At 47.8% G+C, this 15,704-nt stretch overlaps 2 protein-coding genes across 10 annotated transcripts in view; one reads left to right on the top strand and one right to left on the bottom strand.

Annotated features, from left to right (window-relative positions):
• The first annotated feature begins 2,975 nt into the window (after positions 1-2,975).
• Positions 2,976-15,704, top strand: part of LOC149330042 (uncharacterized) — a 145,643-nt gene continuing 132,914 nt past the window's right edge. For 5 of the 9 annotated variants that reach the window (XR_016285647.1, XR_016285646.1, XR_016285651.1 and 2 more), the window contains exons 1-2: positions 2,976-4,333; positions 5,244-5,349. The gene's annotated coding sequence lies outside the window, so the exon portion shown is untranslated. The remainder of the gene's footprint in view (positions 4,334-5,243; positions 5,350-15,704) is intronic. The other 4 variants (XR_016285645.1, XR_016285644.1, XR_016285648.1 and 1 more) reach the window with 4 other exon arrangements.
• LOC149330043 (uncharacterized) lies at positions 10,360-15,613 on the bottom strand. Its single transcript, XM_089559354.1, has 4 exons — positions 15,365-15,613; positions 13,336-13,407; positions 12,080-12,169; positions 10,360-10,506 (listed from the first exon to the last, which is right to left on the bottom strand). Exons 1-4 carry the CDS (start codon positions 15,611-15,613, stop codon positions 10,360-10,362), a joined length of 558 nt encoding a protein of 185 aa, XP_089415480.1.

A 15,704-nucleotide genomic window follows, 5' to 3' on the forward strand; every position in this document is an offset into this window, starting at 1 on the left:
GCGCCGGTTGGTCTCCAAACGAGTCACAAAAAATAACTGCTGTCAGTGCCTTCTTCGAGCTGGCGTTTAATAATGCACGGAATTATAATTTCCGATTTCTAATAACGCGTGCAAAAAGCACATACATGCCACAATATTTAAGCATGAAATGCTTTACGGTGCGCTTCGGGTGTCCACCGCGATGACAGAGAATTACTCCTCCATTTCCTGTCCTCAAAAAACGTTGCGTTCAAAGGGCAAGGCATCGCGCCGAACGGGTGGTGGCGTTCCTACCTTTCTGTAAGATGCGGCTCGGGTGTCCACCGAGATGGCAGAGAATTACTGCGCAATTTCCTTTCCTCAAAAAGCGTCGCGTTCAAAGGACGAGGCATCACGCCGAACGGGTGGTGGCGTTCCGCGGACTGCCTGGCAGCGCTACAACACGCTGTCGCGTTCCACTCCTAAAGGCGAAGCTTAAGCGTCATTAATTAGCAGTTTATTAGTATTTAGTCATTAATTAGTCATTACACACTAATCAGTAATTTGTCATTACTTCGTCATGAATTATGTGTGACGTAATCCAGTGGTAACATCACCAGTGTCGCATACGCAAAGTGGTGCTGAAAACGCTTTCGCCTCTACACACTTCGGACAGTTTCGAACGCGCTGCATATACATTCTTGTCAGGCCTGCGTCTCGTCGTGTCCGCGTGCGCTTCGCATTATGCCCGTAAACATTTCATGCTTACTCTACTCTCGGTTACGGGAGAGGCAGACTTTTTTATTTTTCATATTTTGTTTTATTTTTTGCTGCTTTTATTAATTTTATTGTTTTTATTTTTATTTTCACATCTTATTTTATTTTGTTTTTATTTTTGATTCTTTTCTTATTTTTATTTCCATTTTCTTGACCTTACTCCTTTTATTTTATTTATGAAGCCCATGCATTCACTAGATGCGCCTTTATTCATGCTGGAACCATGAGCCTTTTAAGCAGTGACGCCGAAAGGCGGGCGAATCTGCCGACGCGTCTGTCGACACGACTGCCGACGCGTCTGTCGACACTTCAGCCGACGCGTCTGTCGACACTCCTGCCGACGCGTCTGCTAACGACAGCATGAGGCATTAAACGCTTTCGCCTTAATAAGAAGAAGAAGCCGCGTCACGCAGTTCACCGCCTCCCCCGTAGTGGGTACGTGTCATTTTATTTGAGGCCAACCAACCGACCAATCACAGCCTGTGTCTCGGCCACTCCCCCGTTGTGGGTATGTGTAATTTTATTTGAGGCCAACCAACCTCGCCACAACGGCAGCAGCATGCCAAGGCGCAACGCTGGGAAAACGCATCGCGCCATGGCCTTGGCGGCTACGAGGAGCCAGTCCAGGACTTCACAAGACGGGCAGCGATGGCACGGCGACCCCTCCACTCCTGGTCCCGTTCTGGACATCACCACTGCGCCTGAAATGTACGAAGAATTTTCACTCTCTGTCACTAGTCCAGCGTACATCTATTCCACGAAGTACCTGATGGCGCGGAGCCCTTGGCTCTCCGAGACCACAAGGGGAAAGGATTTCTCCTCGGATGAAGTGCGACAGCACGAGACTGTGTTCCGTCCAACGATAGGATTTCTCAGCGGCATCAACGACTTCATGAGAGACCTTACAGCCTTCAGCGGTCGCCCCTCACGGCCTTCTCTCATGGTGAAGGCCCGTCTCTCCCCTCTGAGCTGCTATCGACTTCGGCGCAGTGCGACAGCACGAGACTGTGTTCCGTCCAACGATAGGATTCCTCAGCGGTATCAATGACTTCATGAGAGACCTTACAGCCTTCAGCGGTCGCCCCTCACGGTCTTTTCTTATGTAGAAGGCCCGTCTTACCCCTCTGAGCTGCTATCGACTTCGACGCAAAATGCCCACGAGGAAGGACCCAAGCACTGCGCCGCTGGTCCCCGACAGCCGCTGTAAAGTTCACCAGTGCGTACCACAGCAACGACCTCGACGAAGATGGAATGTTTGCTGCCATGGATGCTTTCCGAGAAGCGTACGCCCTCGTCGACCGCCGCGTGTTGCCTGATCTGCCCCAATACAGACGCGACTTTGAGGACTTATGAACAACGCGACAGTGGACGCAGAGGTGAAGTCGAAGGATCGGCAGCCTAGGATAAAGGCCAAGAACGTTTTGATTCTATCAACTGTGTTTGCGACCGCTAATTTACACGTTATTTTGTATTCGACCGGTGACTACCCTCAATGGCTATCGGTCCAAATATTTGTGTATACATTACGTTTGCGTGACTCAATAAAAACATCTTCTTGATTGAAACCTCAGCAGCCATGCATGCATTGCGGAACCAGTGTGTAGAAGGGGCATATGCACATGTAATGGAAAATATCTATAGTGGATGCATACCACAGTAATCGATAGCGATGGTAATAAGATCCTAATCAAGAATCGTGTCGCAGAAGCAGACACCATCTCTCTAGTACCCTTCACCGCATGTGTACAGGAGTTATTCAGAGATCTGGAATGAAAACTGCTAGAGATAAAAGTTAAAAAAAAAAATATTTTAACAATCATTGATTCGCTGCTGATATTGCCTTGCTAAGTAGCAGAGAACGAACTGTAAAGCATGATCCAGTATCCAGAGAGGCCAAGCAATACGGTAGGTCTAGAAACTAATATGCTGAAAACTAAAGCAATGTTTAACAGTCTCGGAAACGCAGTTTCCAATAGGTAGCGAGACGTTGGAGTAGAAAGGCAACAAAAATTCAGGGGACACTTTGTTGACCTAAAGTGCGGTGAGGAAGCGAAGTGTAGCTCCTTGAGTTACTGATGTGTGGTTAAGATATTAAGCTTCGCCTCTAAAAGTGGAACGCGACGGCGTCTTGCAACGCTGCTAGGGGTTCCACAGAACGCCATCGCACATTCGGCTCTACGCCTTGCTCGGCGGTAAATTGGTTTTTACGATGGAAATGTATGTCTCTCTGAACACCTGAACCAACGTTACTAGAACCCTGAACCTCGCCGTAAGGGAAGGGAGGAAGATGGCAGTGAACGAAGACGCCGTATTGCTAGACGCGCCTTTGTTCATTCAAAACCATCGAGCTGGCATGGCGATGCTTCTGGCTGCCCTGCTAGACGGACGCAGAAATGGCTCGCTCCTGGCGAGGTGTCGTAACGGCCTTGGTTGGTCGGGATGAATCGATGTATGGATCACCTCCTGTTTATCGCTTTCTACTACCGTCACTGCCGGCTGACGAAGGTATGCGTTTGGGTGTTTTCTTGCACGGTGATACCTCGAAGCGTCCGTGTCGAATCGAGGACTTTCGTCAACCATTAGAAGATGACCGCGTCCTTAAGGATGTCAGCGGCATCGGAGCTTACCAGATGAGCCATCTCTGGCTCGTGAGGTTCCGCACCCAGGAGGCGAAAAACTCTGTACATGCGGCCGGGGGCCTGAATGTGAAAGGCGGCTACTGTGCCATTATTGACCCCTGTCGAAAGGAGATCAAGGTGAAGATTCACTGGGTGCCATTTCGCATACCCAGTGAGACCCTTCGAAAGGCCCTAAGCGAGTTTGGGGAAGTGATGGAAATTCGGCATGAGGAATGGAGTGTTTCAGGATTTGAATTGGCGGATTCGACAACACGTGTCGCTCGAATGGTGCTTAAAGAGGGAGTCATGGCGGAGGAGCTGCCGCATCTTCTACGGGGGCTCCGTGCTTGTGGTTGTTCCCGGTAGGGCGCCTGTTTGTCTCCGGTGTCGCCGACGCGGGCATATCCGCCGCGACTGCCAGACGCCTCGCTGCACTAAGTGCCGAGCCTTTGGTAATGTCCGTGAGGACTGCATAAGTACGTACGCCAATGTGATAGGGGCGGCCTCAGAGGACTGTGACGATAAAGAGGATATCATGGACATCGAGGAAGCTGAAACGACAGCCCCTGATGACCGTCGAAAGAAGAGTGCGTCTGGGGAACAGGGAAGCGTCTTCGACGGAAACATGGAAACTTCGAGCAAGACGCCAAACGAGCAACGAGCTTTGAGCAACGCGACTGGAACGCCACCGATGAGTGACCAGGCGTCTGGCATGAACGCCGAAGCGGAGCCAGTCGAGGATGAAAGAGCATAACAAGATGACAGCTTCGGTCCGGCTAAGCGTGCCAAGACGCTGTTGCCATCCCCTTCACAAACTTCCACCGAGGTCAGGTTGCAACGCCTTGAGCGCCAGTGGCTCAGAGCCACCGGGGCCAAGGGGAAGTATGTGCCTGAGTGTCGTTCTTCGTCCGCGTCTCCCGTACACAGCGCAAGGAGCGCTGATTTAATCGCCCCTTCTCAGAGGGTAAGGCGTACACCTGGTAAGGGACCTGTACCTTTTTGTGCTCAGGATTTTCAGCATGGCTTGTCTTCCGTCAAATTTAAAATGCGGCACGTTCAACGTGCGTGGAATAGCAGATAGGCGTAAACAATGCCAGCTAAGGCGTCTGCTCTATGAGAAAGACCTGGACATTCTTACAGTACAAGAAACAAAGGTAGAGACTGAGAGCGCGACAGACGCTATGGTTGCGCAGTTCAAGCCGCGATATAACGTGCGTGCTAGTCATGCAGTGGGGACATCAGCGGACTGTGTTCTGCTTATTAAGAACTGTCTTGGTATCGAGGAACAAGCAGTGGTGTGTTGCCCGAGGGGAAGGTCTGTGGTCTGTGATCTGTTGTACGGGGAGGAATATTTGAGAGTTATGTGTGTGTATGCTCCTGCAAAACCGCGTGAACGTCTTTTGTTTTTCCAGGAACTATGTGCGTACATCGAATGCAATAGAGTTGTCATTCTTTTGGGGGATTTCAATTGTGTTCTCAGGGCAGATGACCGATCAGGCTCAGCAATTACCGAAGGCGAAAGTGCTGTTTTCTTGAAAGAAAACATTGAAAATTATTCACTTCAAGTCGTAGTTGCAGTGCGAATAAATACTCAGACTGCGTTAAGACCTACGTGCAACATAAAAAGCACTAACACACCGGTAAAACTGCTTATTTGTAACGTCCTATTATTGAATGAATGGAAGTAGGTAAATTTCAACGGGCACAACAAATTTTGGCTATTTCAACGGGTTACGAGCAGAGGAGGGGTTGCTTTGCCTGTAAACTTTTCGAAAGCGCGTGTATTTGGTGTGCTTGCATTTAGCCTTGCATCGACCATAATTATAAAGTGGAGCCTCCATTACCTAGAACTGATTTATTATGATTATCGTTTCCTCATGTTTCAATTAGTGAATGGAATTCCCTTCCCGAAGATGCTGTCTGCATCGCGCGCAACGAAAAATTTGCACAGTTTGGCCAAGCATCTATGTGATGAGGCAGAATTATTGACCCGAATGTAAGCTGTTTTGTCTCCTTTGCTTTACTGTTCTCTATTATCCTTTCACCTACTTTTGCCCCTAAAAATTCCATGCATATGCTACTTGTGTGTGTACATCTCTATATGTACTTGTGTCCACCGCACCTGCTCTATTTTTTAGACTGTCCTTTTTTAACGTGCGATGACACAATGTATTGATTTGATTATGTTTGTGATGACGCCTCCCCCCCCCCCCCCCTCCACCTATGTAATGGCCCCCGAGGCCTTTGAGGTAATAAAATGAAATGAAATGTATAGGCAGAATTTGTTCTGCCACAGCGCTGAGGACAAGTGCGTCTACAAAATTCAAGAAGCTGATATGGATATCACTTACGGTCGCCAGGAAGCCTTTTAATAAATAAAAAAATTGACAGTAATAGTTAGAAAGTTAAGTAATCAGTTCAGATATCTAACCTGTTTATCACGCCTTAGCTGCATTCTCATGAGCTACACCACTGAGAATGCTATGCCAAAATTGCAGGCCAGTTTAGGTTTAACACCTTTCTGCAGCCTTTATAGCAGCACCACGTGGCGCGCACTGAGGAAAACAACGACAAAGGCTAGACAGGAGAAGAAGAAGAAGAAAAATAAGCCGCGTCTCGCAGGCTGGCTGACCTTTCAACAGCAGCAGCAGCAGTGGGTACGCGAAATTATTTTGAGGTCTACAACGACAACAGCAGCAGCATGCCAAGGCGCAACGGTGGGAAAAAGCGTCGAGCCGTGGCCTTGACGGCTTCGAGAACCCAGTCCAGGAGTGCACAAGACGAGCAACGATGGCACAGTGACCCCTCCACGCTTGCTCCCGTTCTGTACATCACCACCTTACTTAAAATGTACGAAGAATTTTCACTCTCTGTCACTAGTCCAGCGCTCATCTATTCAACCAAGTACCTGATGGCTCGGAGCCCTTGGCTCTCCGAGACCGCAAGGCGAAATGATTTCTTCTCGGATGAAGTGCGAGAGCGCGAGACTGTGTGCCGTCCAACTATAGCATTCCTCAGCAGCATCAACTACTTCATGAGAGACCTTAAAGCCTTCAGCGGTCGCCCCTCAATGCCTTCTCACATGGTAAAGGCCCGTCTCACCCCTCTAAGCTGATATCGACTTCGACGCAAAAATGCCCAAGAGGAAGGCCCCAAGCACTGCGCCGCTGGGCCCCAACAGCCGCTGTCAAGTTCGCGAGTGCGTACCACAGCAACGACCTCGCCGAGGATGTGATGTCTGCTGCCGTGCATGCTTTACAGACGCGACTTTGCGACTTTCTGAAGATGATACACTCTGCAAAAAATAGGAACAACAACGCGGCAGTGGACATAGAGGTGAAGTCCAAGGATCGGCAGCTTATGATAGGGGTCAAGAACGCTCTGACTATATCGACGGCGTTTTTGACTGCTGACCTACCTGTTATCATGTATTTGACTGATGACTAGCCCCACTGGCTATCGGTCCAAATATCTGTGTATACGTTTTGTTTGTGTCATTCAATAATAACTTCTTGATTGAAACCTGAACAGTCATGCTTTATTCTTTTATTTATTGATTTATTTTCTTTTTGCCAAGAAAAAAAAATCATCACAAAAACTCCCTATGTGCCCTTCTTCTTGGCCGTTCCCCCAGTTTGAGCAAGGTGTGTTGCTGGGCGAGGTGGTTGGGGTACATCTTGAGAAAAATCTTTCATCATCTTTGTCTGCAAGCGCTGTTTTAAGCAATGAAATGCTTTTAGCTCCCGTTGTCGGCAGGGTGGTGACGTCACGGCGAGACCGAAATCCACTCATCCGGGCTCTGAAACGAGAACATCCGGGCACCGTACGAGACAACGAGATTTAACGAGACTTTCTAAGCCCTCCTACGCGACCGGCATGCAAGCGCCGGTTGGTCTCCAAACGAGTCACAAAAATAACTGCTGCCAGTGCCTTCTCAATGTTTATCAAGATATCAGTCGAGCTGGCGTTTAATATTGCACGGAATTATAATTTCCGATTTCTAATAACGCTTGCAAAAAGCACTTACATGCCACAATATTTAAGCATGAAATGATTTACGGTGCGGTTCGGGTGTCCACCGCGATGACAGAGAATTACTGCTCCATTTCCTGTCCTCAAAAAACGTTGCGTTCAAAGGGCCAGGCATCGCGCCGAACGGGTGGTGGCATTCCTACCTTCCTGTAAGGTGCGGGTCGGGTGTCCACCGAGATGGCAGAGAATTACTGAGTAAATTTCCTTTCCTCAAAAAGCGTCGCGTTCAAAGGACGAGGCATCACGCCGAACGGGTGGTGGCGTTCCGCGGACTGCCTGGCAGCGCTACAACACGCTGTCGCGTTCCACTCCTAAAGGCGAAGCTTAAGCGTCATTAATTAGCAGTTTATTAGTATTTAGTCATTAATCAGTCATTACACACTAATCAGTAATTTGTCATTACTTCGTCATGAATTATGTGTGACGTAATCCAGTGGTAACATCACCAGTGTCACATACGCAAAGTGGTGCTGAAAACGCTTTCGCCTCTACGCACTTCGGACAGTTTCGAACGCGTTGCATGTAGTACATTTTTGTCAGGCCTGCGTCTCGTCGTGTCCGCGTGCGCTTCGCATTATGCTCGTAAACATTTCATGCTTACTCTACTCTCGGTTACGGGAGAGGCAGTTTTTGTTTTCTCAAGATGTACCCCCAGTTTGAGTATGCGCCATTCTATGAGGCGAACAACAACAACAACAAGCTGCAGCCCCTAGCCTAACTGAAAAGGCGTGCCCTACGGCTATACCTCGGGCTCCCAAAATGAGCTTCAAATGCTCTCCTTTAACTGGATGCCCGTATCCTCGATCTATATTCTCGCTTCCAACTACTGACGGTGCGTACTTTTCTCAGGCCCTTGGACCGGCCCCCGGTGTTAATACTCCCATTTTTCTATCCCACCCGCACCTGTTTTTCTCCAATCATTGGCCACGTTATCACCTGCCACGGGTTAGGTTCACGCAGTACCTGTTAGCCTCGCTTCAGGTCGATCTGATCTCCTTGATACGAGTTGCTGACACGCTGACTGACCCCGTCTTCTATTGCGACCATATCTTCCCGTCCCATGCGAAACACATGCCAGCAGATATCCTACATGGTCTTCTTGCTCAAAACTTACAGCATTTTCCTCATCATGCTGTTTTCTCCACTGATTCTTCTGGGAGCTGTGTGACGGCGGCGTTTGGGATATATTCGCAGGATCTGGCTTTCTGCTGTTCCGCTCGTATTCTTGATTATACTCCTGCATTTTTTGCAGAATTTTTGGTTATTGGTCTGGCTCTTTTTAAAATTCCGAGGAATATAGCACGGGTACTTATCCTTGCACACTGCCTTTCAGATTAGTCTCTCGCCAGGCTTGCGGCTCCTCTATGTTGAGTAGTTCCCTTAGGTTTTTTGTTCCGCACCAACCGAGGCAGGTCCGCTTTGTCTGGTTACTTGGTCATTCGGGTATTTATTTCAACGACGGGGCTGATTTATTGGTAAGGTGAGCTCTAACTGCCCATGTAATCTATCCCATATCTCACCTCATCCTGTTGGAGACTTCCGGTTTCCAGCGGTTCCAACATATATCAGCCAGCTTGGGTGATCCGTTGCTGCATTCCGTGGATTTTCAACATTTAAAGTTCCCATGGAATGTCCGATCATGTAAGTCAAGGCTGTGTGAAGTCTCCATGATGCATTTGCGATGCAGAATCCCCCACCTCGATTTGTCCTAATGCAGATGCGGGTTCGTTACGACAAACCTTTGTAACTCATGTGGAGAAGTTTAAACAATAGACCATTTTCTCCTCTCTTGTTGGCGGTTCCCATTTCAGAGAAAACAGTATTTTGAGGTCTTTCTTTCGAGGTTAGGACTTCCTTTGTCTCTACCAGTTCTTCTCTCGTGTGGTGCGAACGCCACAGGATTCTCATTAAGCACTATTTGCGGCTACCTTCATAATTACATTATTGCAACTGGTCGCTTACCCTGTTAACTTCATATAAAATTCCACCGCATGTCCAAAAGTGTATTTTATTTTATTCCTCGCGTTTCTAGTGTGTTTAGTTCATTTTAAAATTTCCACAACTAATATATATTTTTTAGTTTCAGCCATTCTACTATTCTACTGAGTTCTTTTTTATCGCACATCTACTTCCTTGCCATTCACCACCGTATCTTGGCCAATTCCCCTGCGTGGGTGTGTGCCATATTTACTGAGAAGAAGAAGAAGCCGCGCCACGTAGACTGCCTGCCATGAGGTGAACAACAACGACAGTAGCAGCATGCCAAGGCGCAACGCTGGGAAAACGCATCGCTCCATGGCCTTGACGGCTACGCCAGGAGTTCACAAGACGGGCAGCGATGGCACGGTGACCCCTCCACGCCTGGTCCCGTTCTGGACATCACCACCGTGCTGGAAATGTACGAAAAATTTTCACTCTCTGTCAATAGTCCAGCGCTCATCTATTCCACCAAGTACCTGATGGCACGGACCCCTTGGCTCTCCGAGACCACAAGAGGAAAGGATTTCTTCTCGGATAAATTGCGAGGGCACGAGACTGTGTTCCGTCCAACGATAGGATTTCTCAATGGCATCAACGACTTCATGACAGACCTTACAGCCTTCAGCGGTCGCCCCTCACGGCCTTCTCTCATGGTGAAGGCCCGTCTTACCCCTCTGAACAGCTATCGACTTTGTCGCAAAATGCCCAAGAGGAAGGAGCCATGCGTTCTGCCGCTGCACCCAGACAGCCGAGGTCGAGAACGCAAGTGCGTACCACAGCAGCGAACTCGCCGAGGATGTCATGTTTTCTGCCATGGATGCTTTCCGAGAAGCGTACATCCTCGTCGACCACCGCGTCTTGCCTGATCCGCACCAAACAGTCGCCAATTTGCGGACTTCCTGAAGATGGTACACTGATGATGATACCGGAGGCCGTACAAATTGTGAACACTTATAATAGGTCTGGCACATTCCAAAGAGATGGCAGTTTATTTCTAGTAAAAATATGTGGCAATTAAGTGGTTTTCCTCATTTCCTGTGTAGTTGCTGTGCTTCGTGGGGACACTTCCACCGACGCAGCCGTTCCCGAGGCGCATCATTTGAATGAGTATCGTAGTGTGTATGAAGATGCCTCCAGCAACCTGGTGACAGAAGAAAAGAAATTACTTAAACGAAACAATCACACGCCCCCCCCCCCCCCCCCCCCCCCCCCCCGCAAAGAAAAAGTAATCATGCTACTCCCGGCTGCTTTGAATCGCCCAACTGGTATGTCATCTATGTACTTTGAGCAAGTCCGGACATTACGTCAGCTTGCACTCTTTTTGTCTAATGCATCTATTGAATTCAATCATGACGGCAGAAGAAAATGCATATTCAGCTGCTCCGCTGAATGTGACGGTTTAATTTTTGGCGCGTCGGCCGCGCTTTGATGGAAGCGAAATGTAAAAATGCTTGTGTGCTGTGCGATATTAGTACACATATTGAAGAGCCCCAGATGGTCCATATTATCCTAGGACACACCAAGACGGCATCTCTTACAGCTCAATGCGCAGCTCCGGAATGTTAAACGGTTTATACCAACTCCAAAAATGTTGTATATGTACCTCTGCTCTCCATTCGAAAATGTACTTATCATGAAAGCATTTATGTCAACCTGTGAGTCTCATGTGCTTAAAGTGTGAAGTATGCTCACAAAGTTTGATTTATTCTTGCATCAAACAGGTTAATTGTATGCGTTTCTACGAGGTGCTAGGGACCCAGTGACTCACTTCTAAGGTTGCATTTTTCTTCAGCGTTATTTTTAGATTTGTACTACCCAAAATTTTAACTTAATGAATTATAACAATCTAAATACAAAGAAATGAATTTCTTAAGCCAGCGCGGCAACACTACGCGCCGCAATCATGAAAATTTTGTTAGCATGCTTCTTACAACAGGCGCTGCAATTCAGAATTGCGACACTTCCTAGAATATTTGTTTCAAACACGACAACTTCAATGATTAATGCGCCGTAAAACCCAACACAGCCTCAATTACTTCGCTATAGAACTGACTTCGCTCCTTTACACGAACCTAAGAGAACAACTGGGCGATAGCTCGCAAAGGAGGAAAAACTTCCCTCTACATCGTCGCAGTTTAGCTGTAATGAACGCGTTTCTTGAGCCTAATTGGACCTAATACAGACTGCATATACCAAGCTCGAATCACAGATTAGATAAAACAAATTTCTCAAGGAGAGTTGCTCCAAGACCTTCGGTGTAAATCGTATTCAAGGGCCGGTCCAGTCTGATATAAGGCATGGGGCTAAACCACTGTGGTAATAAAATGCGGTACTGCGGACATCGGTGAAGGATAACAGCGGTTCCCAGCGCAGGACATCATGAATAGCGGTGAATGCTGGCAAGATTTTCTGAGCACAAATCATAGAGGGCTTTTTCAGGTTTTTTCGGTGCACAAAACTATTTTCAGCCAAAGCATACGTAGGGTTGCTGACATCCCAGTCTTCTTTGAGTAGATAGAGATTTAGCATAGCCAGGGCGTATTAGCGTAGACGCATACTGACTGGCTTAGCGTACACATATACCATCGTCCGGTAGACCAGTGTACGTCTACGCTTGTACGTCTCGGGTGTTCCAAATCTAATGCCGCTGTGGTCAGCGTATACGTTTACCGATTCAGAGGAGCTTTTCGTGGAGAACCGAAGGCAAGACGTACCTTGGACATGAGAGGGAGCTTGAGGTCAAAAAGTCCCGAAGCCGAGAACAGGAATTCCTTGCTGTTCAATGACAGAAGAAAGGTCTGAAACTGAAAAAGAAAAGGGGAAGAAAACATGCACTACGCCGCAAAGACCGGAACACTCGGAAGAGGTAAGAGAATACTTTCTGCGCACTACGTACGGCAAGGGTGAGCCAGAAACATTAATATATCTAAGCTCACCAAAATCGTAAGGCGGCAGAAATACAATGTGCATGTGAAGATAATAAGACTTTTAGCGTAGCGCCCCCCCCCCCCCCCCCCCCCCCAATCGCCAGAGTTTACTGCGGGCCGCCACAGCGCATGCGCAGTTCGTCCTGAATGCACCAGATGGCGCCAGGTGCCGGATAGCCGAGCGCACGCCTGCCGCATCGAGACCAATCAGCGCGTGCGCACTGGCGGCGCGCGGTGCGCGCAATGCTAAAACTGTCTGATGTTATATATGTGCAGTGAACAGCCCAATTTTTGAATTTTTCAACATACATTCTCTCTCCTTATGATTTGCTAGTGAGCAAAATACTGAATTATATTCGCCTTTATATCTTTGTGTGTTATGAGCATGGAGGAGTGCGGCTGAATCAGGCATTGCGAGGCAAATTAGCAGCCAGCAACATACAGTAATAACTAACTGTACGGTATCGCTAAGGGGACATATATCAGTGGTGGGAATAAGAGGTCACGTAAATAACGAACAATTAAAATCAAGGCTCGAAGCTACGCGCCGGAAACTGGCAGTTGTCATGTGCACAAATACGCGTTCACTTGGCCCTTTGAAAACTCTAAACTGTGCTTCTCGAAAGCGGCTTAAATTACACATCGTCTAATTACTGATTTAATGCACTGCATAAAAATGTTGGTTTCTGTGAGCGCAGCAGGTCTCCCCTGCAGCTAGCTTTCTGCTTTGCGACGTCCTGCTTATTACCGCTCAACTTAATTACCGCTCAACTTAATAACTTCACTGTTGCATAATAAGTTTGATCGATTGGTTCATTGGATAAACCACCAATCTACTGGTTGATTGACCGTTGGTTGATTTCCTTGAATAATGTTAAAACATTTATTTATTTATTTATTTATTTATTGATTGATTGATTGATTGATTGATTGATTGATTGATTGATTGATTGATTGATTGATTGATTGATTGATTGATTGATTGATCGATCGATCGATTTACACTGCATGCGTCAAGCCGCGATATTTATATGAGTGTCTACCTCCTTCCTGGATCGTGGGCACACGAGGCCACTTTCGACGTACGAGTCAATGTTGTATTTCAGTTTCTCCACCTGCAAATATCGAAAGACGGGTTGGTATGGAATCCGACCTGAAAAGAACGAGCTCATTGGTAGCTATGAGATCAGGCTTGCCGGAGCAAAACAATTGTCTAGTTAAGCAATTTTATGCACAAAACTGCTAATGATGAGTACAAGAAATTCTGTGCATTTATTTTTTGGCACAAAAGTATTTGACTTGCGCTGGCCAGAAATTCATCCGGATCCCTCTCTATGGCATGGCGTATACCTAGAGTTCAGTTTTCACTCGTAGAAAATATTTATTCTAGTATTTCCTTCCGCAGCGTTTAACTTATTGTAGAGTTTGGCGACTGAGCCTCGAGTACCTGTCACAGATAGCCGCATTTCGATGGAGGCAAGACGCAAAAGGCGCCCGTGTGATGTGGAAAGTCAGTGCATGTTAAAAAATTTCGCGTGGTGGGAAATAATCTTCAACCCTCCAATACGGAGTCTGTAGCAGCACACGTGTGCATTTGCGACGTTACACTAATATTTATTACTGCCTACTGCTCCCTTTAAAATCTGACAGATAGAGATTATGATATTGAAAGTGATGGTTCCGCGCTGGGTTTATCGTCCCAAAGCTGCACATGGAGTGACGCCTAGTGGAGGGCTCCGAATTAAATTCTGCACGCTAAATTCATTAACCCGCACTGCACACAGGCACTGCGTTTTGCCTAAATCGAAACGCGGCTTATTTCGATATCCTGTTTTTGTGCATTGTGTATATTGCCTTCCTATCCCTATCCTTTTTTTTTTGCTCCCCCCTTTCTTTCCCTCTCCCTATCCTTTTATTCCCTCTAGCCGCAGCTAAAGTCTTTCAGGTTTCGATGGCAGATGGCGCGGTTAGCAACACCTTTTCTTTCCATTGTTATTTTTATTAATAGCCGCTAACAACAAATGCACCCACCCACCGCAGCCGGGATTAGATCCCACGATGCGCTGTGCAACCGAACGCTATAACCATTGTGCCACCACGGCGGTTAATTGAACGAAGCAGTGGTGTTGCAAAGTTATAAGGTGTAGGAAACAAGAGCTGTTGAAATGGCTTTTTTTTTCGCCTGTTTTTTTTTTTCGTTATACAATAAAAAAAAGGTTGCCGACCATTACGTTACTTCCTAATGCGAAAATTCTGCGCAGCTCATCAGCTGTTTCAGCTTTTCGATAGATTGAGGCAAAGAATTCGAGCATGTGTGTACAATTACAGAAAACTTATTTTTCACACATATTCCTTCCTCAAGAAACACTCCGCTAACAGTTGTTCATTTTCATCATGGAATCTTTGAGGTCGGAGAAATAGATGGATATATGCTCGACTTGCTGCACCAATGCCTGGTTCTCAAAGAAGAGGTCTATGCAAGTATTTCGCGAGGTTGTCACAGCCGTGGAAGGCATTACGAGCGTGAGGAACGGGATGTTCTCCCCCATAAGTGATAAAAAATTCCAGTTTGTCTTTTTACGTACTATAAAGACCCCCCCCCCACCCTGCAACCCTGGCAGCTGGTGGCAGTTAATGGTTGATCGCGAGAGTTCGCTCACCGTAATCAGCGGTAACGCATGCAGCCCACATCTCTCTCTCATCCCCCCACGGACCTATAAGGGCGATTCAGAGGTCCGCTGACCCAGGGAGGCAGTTATGCGCACTTCCTTTCCTTAAAATGGCACAACGTTGTCAATGCCAACCCATGCAGCGCACATCTGTCCCTATCGCCACGAAGCTTAAAGTACGATTGAGTTGTCCACTGTTCCAAGAGGGCAGTTATGCGCCTTCCCTCTGCTTTCCAAGCACCCGCTCCATTGATTTCGCAGCTTAAAGCACGACTAAGGTGTCCACTGCTGGTTACCATGGACGACGGCGACGGCAACGCCGCGAAACGCAGACACGAGCGCCGAAGAGCTGCACTCTAAAAAAAGCCAGTGAACAAACTGGTTTAAAACTAATGTCGCGTGCCTGCTTGGCGACGTCGTTCGAGCTCCAGGTCGCTGCGAATAGTGCAAAGCCCGCCAGCGCCGACCGCACCATAGCCTGAGCCACGACGCGCGAGCAGTGCGCCTCGCCCGTGAGCAGGATGTAGAGGGCGCAGCAGACGCCCAGAGAGTCGCTGGCGAACTGCGCCAGTAGGCCCAGTTGTACGGCGGCGTTCCACGCGCGCAGGATGCGGCGCAGCTCGGACAGGTCGCGCCGCGTAGCGGCCAACATGTCGGCCGTGAACAGAGCAGTCCTGCCGCCAACACAAGTGGTGTCAGCCTTGCCCCGCTGCGCCGCTGAAAGTGCATAGACATCAATAAAT

Source organism: Amblyomma mixtum, chromosome 9 (assembly GCF_055824585.1).
Source record: "Amblyomma mixtum isolate Tamu chromosome 9, ASM5582458v1, whole genome shotgun sequence".
Lineage (NCBI taxonomy): Eukaryota > Metazoa > Arthropoda > Arachnida > Ixodida > Ixodidae > Amblyomma > Amblyomma mixtum.

Excerpts from the sequence above, each read along its gene's own strand:
- LOC149330043 (XM_089559354.1), bottom strand. The coding sequence starts at position 15,613 with ATGTTGGCCGCTACGCGGCGCGACCTGTCCGAGCTGCGCCGCATCCTG. Across the intron at positions 13,408-15,364 it reads CGAACGACGTCGCCAAGCAG|GTGGAGAAACTGAAATACAA; the intron begins GCACGCGACATT and ends CGATATTTGCAG. Across the intron at positions 12,170-13,335 it reads GCCCACGATCCAGGAAGGAG|TTTCAGACCTTTCTTCTGTC; the intron begins GTAGACACTCAT and ends TTTCTTTTTCAG.